The sequence below is a fragment of the Mandrillus leucophaeus genome, unplaced genomic scaffold (assembly GCF_000951045.1).
Source record: "Mandrillus leucophaeus isolate KB7577 unplaced genomic scaffold, Mleu.le_1.0 Scaffold603, whole genome shotgun sequence".
Taxonomy (NCBI): Eukaryota; Metazoa; Chordata; class Mammalia; order Primates; family Cercopithecidae; genus Mandrillus; species Mandrillus leucophaeus.
Genome location: NW_012106509.1, coordinates 1,949,755 through 1,966,456, shown reverse-complemented (window position 1 = coordinate 1,966,456; position 16,702 = coordinate 1,949,755). Strand labels below are relative to the sequence as shown.

General features: G+C 36.1%; 1 protein-coding gene across 2 annotated transcripts in view; it reads left to right on the top strand.

The window, feature by feature from the left end:
- The window catches only part of MDFIC (MyoD family inhibitor domain containing), a 106,468-nt gene extending 92,573 nt beyond the window's left edge, over window positions 1-13,895 (top strand). The window contains exon 5 of one of the 2 annotated variants that reach the window (XM_011999845.1): window positions 10,411-13,895. In XM_011999845.1, the coding sequence (XP_011855235.1) occupies window positions 10,411-10,658 (248 nt within the window). In that variant the 3' untranslated portion in view covers window positions 10,659-13,895. The remainder of the gene's footprint in view (window positions 1-10,410) is intronic. The other variant, XM_011999846.1, reaches the window with a different exon arrangement.
- The last annotated feature ends 2,807 nt before the right edge of the window (window positions 13,896-16,702 follow it).

The window sequence follows — 16,702 nt, the reverse complement described above, 5'->3', positions numbered from 1 at the left end:
AAGATGGAAGGGTGATCATTAATTGAAATACCTTTGTTTTTGTGCCCCCACTATGTTGTGTCCCTGTTGCTAATAGCCTTATTTAAACCAAACAAACAGCAGTAACAACCACAGACACTTACAACCCTTTCTTTTTGTAGTTCTGGAATTAGCTTGCCCAAATGGTAATAGGAGGTAATGAGCTGTGACAGGAATAACTCAGTTAGGGGGTGGCTCAGATGAAACGCAGGGAATTTGGAAGCACCTCAGGAAGAGGGTTTTAATTTTTATCTTATTTTCCCCAGTTTAAAGTAATAATACACCAGGCCACAAAATTTTTATTGCATGAGAAAACTAGGTTTATCTGTTTTCAGCAATTTTAGAGTATACTTGCAAACAACATGTTCATAGATTGTTTTTGGCTCTGGAATTGTTTGTACACTAAATGAAGGCGGAGGTATTTATACCTTATAATTTCAATGTCATGCTGTCCTGTTCATCTGAGACTTTCAATAGTGCCTTAAAAAAATCAAATGGTATTAGTAGATAACATGGGTGGAGAGGGAGGGATGTGCAAAGAGTAACAATGCCATCGTTGATTCACAAATTAATTCCATAAATAATAGGATTTACCTCCTGTGCACTGCTTTGAAACGTGCTTTGGTGTCTCATTTCGCTGTAACATTTCACTCTGCTTGCTTCGCTTCATCTTGCCTGGCCTGTCTGTTAGACCGCTGTGCTTCTTTGGTTGGGGCCTGTCTCTTCTGTAGGGGCTGGGGAGTGCATCCTGGGTCTTCTCAGGCGAGGCTCCTCCTGCCTGTGTGAGGTCTGCACCTCCTGCTGGGGATGCTGCCCCTGCCTCCAGGGGTCCTACAGGAACAGTCACTGCTGGGGACCTCTCAGCCCTTTGGATTGCAAAAGTGCCCTTTGGACTCTTGCTGAGCTCTGGCTGGTCAAGTGCCTGGAGAATTGTTGTGTATGATCCCAGTCCTGTGAATATTGTCAGCATCAGTCAGCCTTCTTTTAGTGTATTTGTTTCCTCCCATGCTGCCATAAAGACCTTATGTCCTAGGTGGCCTAGCCAACCCTGTGCATCTCTGTAATAGGCTAATATCAGTGACGGAAAACATTGGATATGACCAGGGTGTTATTTTACTCATCATCATCATCATCATCATCATCATCATCATCATCACGTTTTACAGAATCACCCAGTGGGTACATTATGGTTTAAGTTTTGTTAACAAGACAAAACTGGTTTATTTTCATTTGTAACTTGCACAATGTATATGCCAAGGACAAATGAAAAAGAGATGAAGCTGAAATGTGAACTGTGCAATAAACACAGTTGGGAAAATAAAATTGGAAAATATATTAAGCATTTGGGGGAGATATTTTGGATTATTTTGACCCCAATATGCATTTTCATTAAAACTAGAGGATGTACTTGCATGTATTTTTGTCGTAGCCATAAATGGTATTGTTACCAACTTGAGTGAACTGTTGCACATTGATCCTTTCTAGGAAAATGTGTTTAAGATCTAAAGTATATTTTATTATCCAGAAATTATATTCAACTTTGTTATTATTTAAACTTGTTGTATTAGAAGTATTTCAACTGGCCAACTGAAAATAGCCAGCACCGAATAGGTTCCAGTAAAGTATAGTTTTACTGTTTTTGCTTTCTAGTCTCTGGAAAAAATAAATAGATAATAATTGAAATATGGAAAAAATAGGTTATTATTTTTAAATCTTCTGCTGTAGCCAAACACAAGGTTACTAAGTCTCTCTGGGTAGGTTGATGCTTCACTCCTCTGCAAATTCTGTTTCTTAGAGTTGCCTTCTTGGTTCATTCTTTCAAGTGTTTGAGCTGTGGTCAGAGTCTTTTACAAACCTCCTTAGGTTAAAATAGAATGGCCCTATGTCAGTGTGGTAACCAGAGTAAATGGAACATAGGTAGGTGGAGAGGTGTGGTTTTCCTGGAATAAATATTTTGCTATCAACTTCACAGCTGTCACAGTAATAATATTTAGTAAGCACTTGCATGTTAAATCCTTTATTAAGTACTTAATGTGCATTATCTCTTTTAATCTTCATCATAACCCTATGAGGACAGTAATGTTATTACCAGCTATTAAGCTTATGATCTTAAAATGTAGAGATTCAGTAAGTGACTGTAAATATTATTTGCACCATTGATATTTTCTAGTCTTTGTTTCCCTCCTTTCTGCCCCAAAACTGACTTTCTAGGTAAAAGAATTTAAATAAGCACTTCCAATAACTAAACTTTTACCTCTCTTCAGATTTCTGTGTTAAGCTTCTAAGAATTAAAATATTTTCTGAGATCTACCTATCTATCTAGTGTATGTGTGTATATACGTATTTCCTGGACTTTGTTTTGCTTTTGAGATAGGGTCTCATTCTGACACCAGGCTGGAGTGCAGTGGCATGATTATGACTCACTACAGCCTCGACCTCCTGGGGCTCAGGTGATCTTCCTACCTTAGCACCCCACCCCCCGCCATCCCTACCCGCTCCCCAAAATAGCTGAGACTACAGATACTCGCCACCATACTCAGCTATTTTTTTTTCTTTTTTTTTTGGTAGAAACAGTTTTGTCATGTTGCCCAGGGTAGTCAAACTCCTGGGCTCAAGGGATCTGCCCGCCTTGGGATTCTGCCCACCTCGGGATTCCAGGCGTGAACTACCTCCCCCGAGTCTAACTTCCTAGACTTTGTAAAATGCATCTCTTTAGAAAGGACTACTTAACCAGTGCTAGAGTTAAGTCATGACCAACAATTACTGGATTCGATCTCTCTGAGAGTTTGGAATATTTAAGGAATCAACCACAGATCAGGCAACAAGGGTAAACAAATAGAAGGAAAAAAATCTGTGCTATCCACTCGCTGTCATTTAAAATACAAAAGCACCTCCCATAGGATGGAGATGGATTCTAGGATTTGCACATGTGGTAGGAAACTAATTGAGGAGTCACTTTGTGGGGTGTGGGAGAGCAGTGCTGTGTTTTTTCCTAGTTTCTTTTTGACTTTGTTGAGAGGAAAGATAATAGTAAAGATTATTGTTCAATTTCCCAAAGTATGGTTTTCTTTGTCCTGCAGTGGAAAACGTAGCTTTTCTCTAACTTTCTTTTTACCTCCTGACCCAGCTCACTTTGTTCCCCACTAGGAAAATGTTGACTGGATTCTGGCTAAGATGTGTGGCCTCTCGGGAGAGTTTTGTGCCAGAGCGTTCTGTGTAGGAGGCTCACTTTAGGCCAATTTATTCAGGCAGCAGGTCAGGCTAGGGCTGTTGGCCAGAAGTGCTGTGCGTCCTCTGTCTTGGAGACACAGAGCTACTTGGAACTGAGCTACCGTGTGGTATTAGTAAACATTTCCCACCCCCACACACACTTGAGGAGCAGAACTCCCCAGAGATGTCTGTGTCTGGTCCCTCGCAGCTGGGTTTTTACAGAGGCTAGATGCTCACTTAGCCATCTCGGCTGTGATTCAGGATAACCACAGCCCGCTTCTAGCTTGCTTTTTGATTTTCCTATTGGGAAAGAACAGTCGCAGTAAAGCAGTATCTAGGAAGAGGAAAGTCTTCACCTAGTCAGACTTTTGCACAGAGTCCTGTTATACCACCACTGGGCAGATGATAGTCATAGCAGCTAAAGAATGGGGAACAACTGGGGGTGCTCTGTGGCATTGATCTTAAAGCTACAGAGTCAGGTTTGACCTCAAAGCAATTTCCTAAATTATTAAATACACGTAACTCTTATTGCTCATGTTCTAATCCGCGGTCTTTGTTTGGCATATTATTGGCCTGATAAATGCTAATAAACCATTGTTTCTCAGCATGTAACTTACATGATGGGGATTTGATTAAGAAAGTACTTTCAAGCATCTTATTTCATAGGAAACTTTATTCGAAATAAGATAAGACCCATTCAACCTGTATTCTCTTAAAAATGGGTTGTGGGTTATTCTCCGAATTCTCTGCTGTCTGTCCTTTCCTGTACTCCACTGTAGCTGTTTGGTATCTCTGTTCCAAGAAATTCAGAGCACCTGTCATACCACATCTTAAAAGGAGGAAATGAAAGAGATAAAAGAGGCTTGTTTAGAGGAGAGCTGAGTTTATTGTGTAGTTTTCTGGTGACTCAATCAGGGTTCCTTTCACTTTGATAAACTGCATTCTTCATATTCCCTGGTGTAATTTGGCCACATATTGATCAGGTATCAGTATCAATTGGGATAATTTCATTATCAACTTACTTGTTTTTACAAAAGCTAGTCTTCACTCTCATTTTAAGCAGCACAGAGTTCCTGGGATCAGTCACAGACATTGTCACCAGACTTCTAAGATGCTGTTGAAGTCAGTTCCAATTGTTACTTTAATGCTGTTGAGGAGCTAGAAGCTCTCCAGATAATAGGCCAGCTGCCTGAGCATAACACTGATGACCTTTTGTAGCACTCAAAGATTTTGTTTGGGGTTGTGTCTTCAGTAATTCATCACAGCTTTTGTGGTTTTGTTTTGCTTTTTAAATCAAACATGGTAAAGATTTCCTTTTATGCTCTCCTTTTAGCTACTTGGCTTCTGAAGTGTTACTTTGTTTTCCTAAATTTACAGTAGCTGCCAGTCTTGTGCTGAGTTCTCCTCTAAGTACACTGAATTGTGCAATTCTTGCTTGGCCCAGTTTTGGACAGGCACCTTTCCCAGAACCCAGTGGACTTCTCAGAGGTTAAACAGTTTTGGCAAAAACTGTAAATACTGACTGAATAAAACCATAAAAACTGAAATCTCAAGAACGGGGATAAAGATGATTCCTGACTGCAAGCCACATGGATGCAGAGGACCCATTTTTTTTTAAAAAAGTTTGTTTCTCTATTCAAGCCTTCTTAAGTTTGATCATTCTTATGATCTTCTCTTTGCCTCAAATCAAACCATCATTATCATGCCTTTTATGATTCTTGATTCCTGTTGGCAGTGGCAGGGATAGAAACTATAACAACTGTTTTTTCTTAGTTTATTTTAACCTTTTCATTACCCTGAGTCACAGTCAAACTATGACAGAAATAGAAGGTTACAGATAGAAGGGTTTTATAAAGAGACCCACCAAAAAAAAAAAAAAAAAAAAAAGATGTTTGGCAAGGAATAACAATCAGATCATGTAAAGATTTGGTAGGATTTAAGGAACTTTTTTTGGCTAATTTTTGTTGTAATTTCTAGATATTTCTCTATTTAAAAAATAAGAATATGAATGTGTTTCTGGTAGATACTTCTGTAGATACATCTTGTTTAACATCTCTATGAGCTTGTAAATGCATTTTGGTTTGCGGCTTCTTTAGATGCCTGTTAATAGATTTGGTTTTTCAGAGTAACCCAGAGTACTTTTCTAGTAAATTATAAAGGACTTATGTTTTAAAACAATGTCTCCATGTTGTAAGTTTTAATATTTACATGAAGAGCTACTGCATATGGAGCTCTTGATCATGTAGCTACAGTCCTTAAATTTATGTTTTAAATTTATAGATTTGTTTCTTTTGATTGAGACATCATCTCTCTCCACACTGCCTTCTCTCTTATGTCTATTTTAACAATGCAACTGGCAGTTTATTAATTCTTCAACTTAGTGATGACTTTGTTCTTACATATTGAAGGGTAACATTTACTTTCAACTTTTTGTTAAAACTAAAATTCAGAATAATTTTTAAAAAAGAAAAGGAACATGAACCAAGGCTAAAAACAGATAGATGAACAAAACAAATCAGCAGAAAATTTTGGATTTGTAACTGATCTTCCTCCAAGGAGCATTATCCAAGTGTCAGAAGTGACGCACTCCTGTAACAGCAGCATAGCTTGCTGACTGAGAGCATGGTCTCAGGAGGTTAACTGTCTGGGTCCTGATCCTGTTTCTGCTACTCACTCCCTCTATGACCTTGGGAAAATTTCCTAAATTTTCTGTGAATCAGTCTCTGTGTTGGTAAAATACGCATAATACTGGTATGACTTCTTAGGAGTATTATTAGAATAAAATTAATCAATATTTATAAAGACCTTAAAAGGGACTTTAGTACAAAGTAAGTTTCCATTTTTTTTGAAAAATGAAAAATTGATGAAAACATCTCTACTTTTAAGATAATATGTTTCTCAATTTTGAAAACAGCAAGTAAATACTTCTCCTGCATTAAAGCTAGAGCTCCCATTCTAGTAAAGTAACCACTTACACCAATCAGTTATAGAAAACAGGTTTTGTTGAAGAAGAGAAGTTAGCAAAGGAGTGTTTGATCTATTTAGACCTAAGAACTTAAAAAAAAATTCTTTGTCTACTAAAAATAAAATGATATTTTAACAGGCAAATTAATTTGTAAATCTTGTTTACTAAAGTAGGAGTTATAAGAGATTCATTTATTGGCTTAAGACTTTTAAAATCTTCATGACGTGTCATTATAGTGTAAAATCTGGAAGAAATATTAATTCTCAAATGAATATATCCTATGGGAGGCAACTAGTGGTTTAGTTTGGAATGTCACGCCCATCTCTCTTCATCCTCAAGGCTATTGATCTCACACCAATCATATCCAATCTCTCTCTTCTGATTGCTTATTGGTTTCTTCCCCCTTTCTGTCATTGGTATAGCTGAGTTCCTTGTTTTGAATCAGACACTAAAACTTTTTTGTTTCATTCTGCTATCAAATCTTACTAACACCTCTCCTCCTTTTTGCTGATCAGCTACCAGATTTTTCTCTTTGCCACTTAACTTCCTCAGCCATGTAATCCCATATCCAGTGTTATCAAACAAGATTTAATTTGGCTTTCCCTTCCTCACCTTAAACTCTCTGAGTTCAAAAGTTAACTTATCTCCCTTTTGTTAGTTTATTGTAATTAAGTCACATTCTGATAGAAGACAGTCGTATTTAACAAAGGACCAGTATCTTGAATATCTGAAAAACCTTTACAAATTAGTAAGAAAAAGGAGGCAACCCAATATAAAAGTTAGGGAAAACCATGAACATGCTGAACACCCACTTCAAAGAAGAGAAAACATGAATGGCCGATGAACATGAAAAAATGTCCAAACCTATTAGGAAACAAGGAAAGGCAAAATAAAACCACCATGAGATACCATTTCACACACAACTTGCACATGTTAAATTGTGATGGTTTCAAAGATTGGTGAGAACGTGGAGAATGAGCACTCTCATACTTAGTTTGTGGGACTAAATTTTGGAGCAACAATCTTGGGAACAAATTTGGCATTATCTAATAAGATTAAAGATGAGCAAGCCTGTGACCCAACCATCCTACTGCTGGCTACGTAACATGTATGTTAGGAGACCTGGATAAGATTGTTTCAAACAGCAATGTTAAGAACAGCCATGTTAGGAACAGCAACAACACTGGTGATGACCAAAATATCCATAAATAGTAGAATGAGGCTGGGCACAATGGCTCACGCCTGTAATCCCAACACTTTGGGAGGCCAAGGCGGATGGATCACCTGAGGTCAAGAGTCTGAGACAAGCCTGTCCAACATGGTAAAACCCTGTCTGTACTAAAAATACAAAAAATTAACCAGGCATAGTGGCGGGCACCTATAGTCCCAGCTACTGGGGAGACTGAGGCAGGAAAATCGCTTGAATCTGGGAGGCAGAGGTTGCAATGAGCCAAGATTGTGCCACTGTACTCCAGCCTGGATGACAGAGTGAGACTCTGTCTCAAAAAAGAAAAATAAAAAATAATAGAATGGATAAATCAGTCATTGGCTATTAATTCAGTGGAATACTATGCACCTGGAAAATGAGTGAACTACAGCTACACGAATCAACATAGATAAATCTCAAATGCAGGATGTTGAGCAGAAGATGCTACTCACAGCAATTTGTAAAGTATACTTTCCATTCTGGTATATTTTTTAGGGGTGTGTACACATGTACTGCTGTGAAAAATGCAATAAAGAGCAAGGGAAAGATCATTTAATATTTAATATTTAAGACAGTGGTTACTTCTATGGAGAGGAAAATAGATTCAGGAAGGGACTAAAGGAGGCTTCAAAAATATTGTAACCATCTATTTCTAAGACTGGACAAGACATTCTTTCCCCTTTAAAATGGATAGACCCATTATATGTAGTTCTATATCTGATAAATTTTATGACTAGTATATAAATAATTTACATAATCAATAACTACTCTTAGGCTTTTAAAAACATTCTGTTAAAGGTTCTTCAATGTCAAGTGGGTTTTTGTTGAGTCCCTCTCTCAATCTTGATATTTAAGCATTGCATGGTGGAATAGAAAGTTAAGGTCTCAGTGAGGTATTATTGGAATTAGATAATATGGATATTCACTTGAAGGTACATTGAATAAAACTGGCTTGATTCTAAGTCATAATGAAGTCATAATGAAGTCATAATGAATTCTAAGTCATAATGAAGCTAGCTGTTTATAGCATTTCAAATATTTTACAAATCATGATGATAATGTAATTCTGGAAAAACTCAACTGAATTGAGTCATATAAGACAGATGCTGAGATGAAAGTATGGAAATAGTGTTGATAAAGGGAAACCACGGACACTGTCTAGAAATCCAGAACGTTGTAAGGTCATGGGCCTTTATTCATGTAGGTTGATTTTAGAGTTCCCCTGAAATGATTTGTTACTACCAGAAATCGATTATTAGGGGAAGATGGAGAAACCTGAAAACTCTCACAACTCTGTTTTTGTTTTTCCAATTGCTGCATGGACCATCATATGTAAAAGCGGGCTTGGCACTAAAAAAAAAGGAAAGAACAGTGTGTCCTTTTAGCTTTTAATTCTGCAAACACAACTCTGGAAATTCCCTTTTGAGTTCTCTCTGCCCCTTCCTCCTTTTCACCATCTGACAGGTGGAGTGTATGACTGTGTTTCCACATTTTCTCCTTTCATCCTCTGAATTCTCTACAAAGTTAGAATCTGCAGAGAAACAGAGGGGTGTTCAAGGAGTTAGGGAGTTTATGATGGGATGCTTAGGTATAGGCCTGTAGAGTTAAGAGACTGCCGTAGGTACGCTGGTGTTTGTTTTTCCTTACCTGAAGCATTTGTAGCCGAGGAATCTGTAGTAGAGGAATTCTGTCAATTCACATCTACATGCAGTTATATGGCATTCTATAGAGAAGTGCATGATTTTGTATTATAGCATGGCTGCCATGCAACAAGCTGGTTTTCTTTCCTTCATCTTTGGTTTTCACAGTTTGCTGACACTCCATCAAAGGCACTTAATTTTAATGCCAAATACAGAAACACAAAGGACGTGTGACAATGGGAAGAGGGTGGGGTGGTTGTGCCTTATCACTATTGTAGGAAGTGGAATCTTCTTATTAAAACTTATATTATACAAAATACAAAAGCAAAAAACAAGGAACCCACACAAAATAACCCAGAATTAATTCTGGTAAAAATTCACAACTATTTCTGATATGAGGCAATTGTCTTATAACATTGGTTTTAAATGATGTTATTACATGTGTTAAAGTTATCTAGAAATAGAAATTTCCTTCCATTACTCCTTTCACTTGCCCCAGAATTATAAAGAAATGGACATTAGAACATTAGAATGTAAATTTATTAAATTATAATCTGTTTGATTTCTCAACTTTATCAGTTTATGAAGTTTAGTGAACATTGTTGTTTAGAGAGGCATTATTAGAGGTAACAAGAGATGTTAAAGTTCTTTGCCACCAAAGGAAGTGGGAAAGCAATGTTACTGTGTCATTATTCACATTTGCTAAGGTATAAATTCCTTTGTTAGAAGTAGGCAGAAGAACCCTTCTAGAAACAATAGTTGGACCCAACCAGAGAGTCTCACTGTTTTTATTTAATATTTGTGAAATAAAAGGCCTAAAACCATGAAATTGAATCATTTGTATTGGAAAGTGAAGTCTTAATGGATTCTAGTTTAACTATTGAATTAATTTTTCAATAATACATCAAATATTTCACATGTAAATTTGTTCTTTTTCAATTTTAGAGCAGGTGGGGTGGAGCAATTGAAGGAAATTTCTATTTCTGAAGGACTTTAATAACTAAAATGTAATTGTTTTAGCCCAGTGTTATAAAGAGCAATAGCATATAGAAAGATGGATAAGAAGCATAGAGAAGTGGTATCTAGGACCAAGAGCCATTGCACAGTTTGTGAGAGTAATTAACACATGTGAACACATGTGCATACACATAATACTTTTTTTTTTTTTTTCGAACTAAGTATCTACTTCTAAAGATCACTCATCTAGAGTTTAACTTAAGCTCCTTTTTGAGCTTCCAGCTCACAAAGCAAACTTCATTTGGGTTGTGGATGACTTAACTATTTTGCTCAATTCTTACTGAATCTATTGATAACCATGTTGTGTTCCTCCTTTTTCTCACTACATGGTCTCCTTACCACTGAAAATGAAGATTGTTGCGTCCACTGTATCCTGGCTTGCTTGTTCTGCGAATTCCTGACCCTTTGCAATATTGTCCTGGGACAAGCGTCTTGTGGCATCTGCACCTCAGAAGCCTGCTGCTGTTGCTGTGGAGATGAGATGGGGGATGACTGTAACTGCCCTTGTGATATGGACTGTGGCATCATGGATGCCTGTTGTGAATCATCAGACTGCTTGGAAATCTGTATGGAATGCTGTGGAATTTGTTTTCCTTCATAAATATTTATCTTTTGTTTGTGTTAAAACTGGAGAGTGTTTAAAAATTTGCTTTTGGGGGGAAGAAAAGCACATTGTAAGATTCTCATGAAACAACATGGAATTTGCACTGTTAACTCATTATTGTAATAATCTCTGAAAGCCTTTTTACTTTAACTGAATCTACATGGTTTAATATGTGAAATTTTAACTACTTTAACTAGTTTTATAAACTTCTTAATATGTTACAATAACTTAGGGACATTTTGACACCCCCCTCCCCAAATGTTAAATGTCTTCTCCTTTTTACTGGTATTTCTGTTTCTTCTAACCATTCTCAGGAGCCCTTTGCTCCAAATATATTATTTTTCAGTGAGTATTTAAACCTGGCAGTTTATTTGATATGTATCTATTCGTGATTAAAAGAAAGCAGTCTTGGCCAGGCATAGTGGCTCACGCCTGTAATCCTGGCACTTTGGGAGGCCAAGGTGTGCAGACTGCCTGAGCTCAGAGTTCGAGACTAGCGAGGGCAACATGGTGAAACCCCGTCTCTACTAAAATACAAAAAATTAGCCGGGTGTGGTGGCAGGTGCCTGTAATCCCAGCTACTTGGGAGGCTGAGGCAGGAGAATTGCTTGAACCAAGAGTTGAAGGTTGCAGTGAGCTGAGATTGTGCCACTGTACTCCAGCCTGGGTGACAGAGCGAGACTTCATCTCTAAATAAATAAATAAATATGTAAATAAATAAACCAGTCTTTATTTTAAAAGAAACTTTAGGAAACAATTCCACATAATAGTTGGGAACCAGTGCTGATCTCTCTCCCTTACCTTCTCCGCTTGTTTAACAGATGCTGAATGCCTACTGTGTAGACTCTCTTCCTCAGACTGTGGAGATAGATACAGTTCCACTCCTGTCCACAGGAACATGAGATTTAGCAGACTAAGGAGGTCTGTAAAGAATGAACCATACCACAAGGCATACTGAAGTGAGGATTATAAGAGACATAAACTCAAAAGGCTGTTGGAATACGCAGAAAATTGCTACCAGAATATTCAGGAAGGCTTCAGGGAGAATGTGGCATTTGAAGACGCTCTTAGAATGAGTGAGTCATCTGGTATTTAAATGAATTATTTCAATTTTTGACAAAGTTTTAGATGGACACCCTAAATCGTGTCTGCACTTAACCAGTTAAAAAAGCAGTGCCTTCAGCATTCTTTGTTATTAGTTGCAGTAATACAGCTTTTTAAAAAAGCTATAAAGTTTAAATTAATAAAAGTATGCATTTTCTTACACATAATTTAAATGTTATCATACTTTTTTGATGAAAACATAATGCCTTAGTAAAATAGCTCTATTTAATAAAGAAGATTGAGTACTCTGACACATTTCATTTAAATTGGGAAATTTTTAATATTAAAATCCTAGTGTTCTGAGTTATTCAAAGGCTCTCTTTTATTTGAGAGCTTTAGGTCTTTTTGGGATGAGAGCATTTTAGTTATTTACTTTGGTTTGTTTCTTAAGCATTGCTATTTTTTGTAAACACAGATAAATGGAAACCATTCCTTTCAAAGCAGAAGAAATCTAGACATCCACTACTGTGACCAAATTCCTGTATTACAACTTTATGTTAAATTAAACTAATATGGCAGGTTATAATGATCCTTAAGTGCAAAGAAATCAGTCAATTACAAGACTAATTATATAGTTATTGAGACATAGAGACTGTGTGACTTAGATGAAAGGGAGAGTAAATTTTCATACCATGCACTCTCCTACTCAGTTTGATCTCTCTAAAATTGTAGTTTGGTTTGATTTAATATACTTCTTTGTAGAAATTTTGAAAGTATGCTTTGGGATTAATAATTATTTTTAATTTTTCTGGCTGAATATCACATTGATAGTAACAACAGAAGCATAATTTTAGGAAGCCTTTCGCAAACCTAGCCTTTTAAGAGAGGTTTTTAACCTGAAGCATGAGAATATCACCTGTGGTTTTTCCTTTGCGATGAAACCTAGTTTCTAGTTATATCATTACTTAAAGGGCTTAAAAAAGAAAAAACTTAGCAAACTTTTGAATCTTTCTTTTATTGCTACTTATACGTACATACACACATACAAAACCTTTAAATTTGGGGATCTGAATGTAATTCTGGTAAATAACTGTCTTCATTTTTCTCCTCTAAAGAACTTAATTCATTTGTTACATAAAATATAAGGAAATCTTTGTACTATTTTACAGTAGCCACAATCTAAATATTTACATATACCCAAAATTAACTTATGCGTATATGTTAGGATGTGAGAATATCATCTGTTTATGGACACATGAAACCTCCTAATGACCTGGAATTGTTAGAATATTTGGCTTTTTATATGCAGTTTTTCAACAAGTGATTAGTCTAATATTTAAACATATACTGCCACAATTTGTGATGAAAATATTAGCACATTTGAAATACTGTTTCTCCATAACAGAGAATGTTAATGGATACCAGAATTTTATTTTTGTATTTATGTTCATAGTACGTTTCCTCTTGTCTAGTCCAGACAGTCATTCCATAAAGTATCTTGTATAATTAAAAGGAAGACAGAAAAAGGAAAAGTAGGCAAATGTGAAAATAGTTTCAATATATCTTATGATTTCTTAATGTAAAATGTTTTGTTGAACTGTATGGCTATCATGACTAAGTGCTAGAATTTATAGTTATAGGCAGTGTCCTTTTAAATGTGGAAAGGCTTTTAAAATGTTTTAAAACTGGACTTGTATTATCCTGAATACACTATTTCGAAAATTTTTTAAAATGAGTTCTTTATTTTGCTTTACCATATGTTTATATCTAATTGACATATTGACTAATATTTGAAAGAATTCAACCATAAGTTAAAACCTGTAGGTTGTCTTTATCCTGTTTCATCCCTGTCTGAAGATTTCCTAGTCTTCTTATGTAAATCACATGACTCGTGTCCATAAATGAACTATGAAAAATATCGATCAGTTTATGGTGTAAATGATCATTGACATGTGATTTCAAAACATAGTGTTCTTTTAAAAATTTATAATATGTCAAAATACAAGTTTTCTACATCGTTTTAGTAAGTTAATTTCATTTATTTACTTTGGAACTATATTTCCACTTAGAAAAACTAAGGTAATTTTACAATATGTGCCGAGATTAAAAACCAATGCAAAAATGCTCGAACATCTATGAAATTGAGTCTTAGATTTAATGAATTTCACCCAAAAATAAATCAGAAGAATTTCCATGTAGGGCATATAGTGGCACAATTTTTGTAAATGCTTTGCAGTTAGCATCTAACTAAAACAGTACAGTATGACTTTATTTAGGAGAAGACTTTTTATTTAGAAAGTTATTTTTTCATTTTTACAGTGTATCAACTGTATCCATTTTCCTCACCTGGGTAGTCAATGTTATCTGAGCAGTTCAAGGAGTAACCAAGGCAACCTTATGTAATAACTTTCCATTCTTTATCCATACAAACTCTGTCAGTGCCCTAGATTCTAATGTTATAAGAGTCAAACATCACTGCCTAACAGAAATAAGACTTGAGCCCAGAGACTCTATATCTTGCCTTCTTGAATGATACTTAAATGTTTAGATTTACCTAACTGCCTAATTAACCAAATTATTTATTCATAAGACTATTTTTCAAATTATTCAAGACCTTTATGCCCCTTCCAATTACTTGTGATTTGTAGGTCTGTAGGATTGTTATATCTAATCTGACTGGTGACAGGAAATTTCATCAAATACCATAATATCCAGTTTGTTTTCTTTTACACTAATACAGCAGAACATATCATTTTTGTTTTAAACAATGGGTAATATATTAATAGGGTTTGTTCCACACTTACTATTTATAGTTTTTATAATCAAGCATTGGGTATTAAAACAAAATCCTTTCAACCCTTCATCTCCAATATGCCCACACAATAAACTGCGATGAGTGTTTTCTTTGTGCTTGGATTGGTACTAGGCACCTCAAGAAAGTCACATAACCCTTAAGAAGTTTCAACCCAGGGAAGAAGTTTGGCACCTCCCGTGAGAAAACAGTTTCAACAGTGAACCTGCCAGTGTTTACTTCCTTATTTAAGATTGCTTTTAGAGTTTGCTTAAAATGGAAGAAGTTGTGGAGAGGGGATACTATTGTAATGCAGCCCTAACATGGAGGGTGGGTGTTACAAAAGCTATCATTGATGACTAAATCTTCTACATACTTTGCAAAATTCTCGGTGGACCACGACTGCTCCTTTTAAAGCACTATAACTCAAAATATCATATTTATGACCAAATTTTAATGAAGACAATAGACAATCTGGAAATGAAATAAAACCACAGCCGAGCCCCACCTGGAAAGCAGTGTCTCTATGCAAACAGAATCTGCACCACCCATTCTTCACCAAACTGTCACAATAGCATGACACTTTCCACTAGAGCCTCAACTATAACTCTTAAGCAGCCAGATGTCAAGTTAAGTAGCTTCCTGCCTTCTGACTGAACTGTGGCTAGTAGTTCTACTTCCATTGTTTGTTTGTCTATTTATGCGCTCAATTCCTTACCACATCCCATTTAGTGCTCACTGAAAAGGAAGCATTAATTTAGCTGTGAGGTGACCGTGAAGAAATCATTTCAGATAACCATCCTTTGACACATTACCAACATGGGGTATAGATATGTGTGTTAAAGACAAAGTATAGCTCTGCAATTAGGTGTTCACTTCCAGGCAGGTCTTTGTGTGAGGTTTAGTTGAGAATGTAATTATTAGGAAAATGGTGAAAAGCAAATTCAAACAAATTCTAAGTTTAGCTTGAAAAATGGAAAAGGTTCTTAAGTTCTGTCTGATGCATAAAGGGGTAGAAGCAAAGGAATTATGCTCCAAAGCCAAGAAAGAGGGTGTACAAAAGCAGCTGATCCACTTGACATAGTTCATAGCCTTTTGCAAAGGAATAAAAGCCTGTTGAGCAGGGAACCAAAAGATCTCATTATAGGATGAAGCCAAGCCATATTAAAGCTTGTGCACTAGTAACTATGTCTAAAAACAGCCTGCTGTTTTATATTGAACCAATACATTTCTTAACTTGGTAGGTTGCAGTGTAAAGATGTACAGAGCCTGTCTGCTGGATGCTATGCCAATTACAGATGTGGCAGAGTGGTGTCAAACACCTACAAATAGTTAGATCGCAAGCAATCTTAGAGTGAAACAAAAGAAGTTTTAGCATGTCACCTCAAAACCTAGTTCATCGTGTGTGTTTGACTTTTAGAGTCTTGAAATCACCTTTATTATATAATTTCATGTGGACGTCATATGATCCCTCAATCAGAATGCACAATTCTTTCAAGGACATGAATAGGGCCTGAGAGATAAGGAGAATATCTTTTAAAAGTAACATCTTTAGATGACAAGGTGTCTCTGATCAGCTCTGCAGAAACTGTGTTTTATTGGTGCTGAGGTGAAGGAGGAGTAAAATACTCATGAATACATATTATATTAGATTTTGTTAGATCATCAAAAAGAATAACTGGGCATATTTACACAATTACATTTTAGTAAACTGTTATGCCAGCTTAACTATAATACATATTCTGGTAAAAGTACATTAAATCGCAATCCAAAAGCAATTTAGCTGCTGAGGACATTATTTTTTAATCTAATTATTCACAAATTAATGAATAAAATTAAATTCCAATCACTGAAGAAAATGAAGCAATGGTGAGAATCAGAAGTACAGATTAGTTAAAGCAGAGATATGCAGTGCATAACAGAATTAAAGCATTTCTTTTATTCAAACTCAGTGCTTAAAAAAGAACAAATCCATCATCTTGAAATTTGACTTGTAGCTTGACATTAAAAATAATATGAGTAGAATTTTCAGTGGGGTAAGCACAAAACTAGTTCAAGTTGTGTCACTCTCAATTACTGTACTCAGGTGGTGTACCCATTAAAATTCCCACTTGTGGGTTCCGCTCGCTATGCAAATGGGGTCATTACCTGGAGAATTTAATTGGTTATGACACTGGGAGTAGGACTTTTCCTTTCAAAATAAACC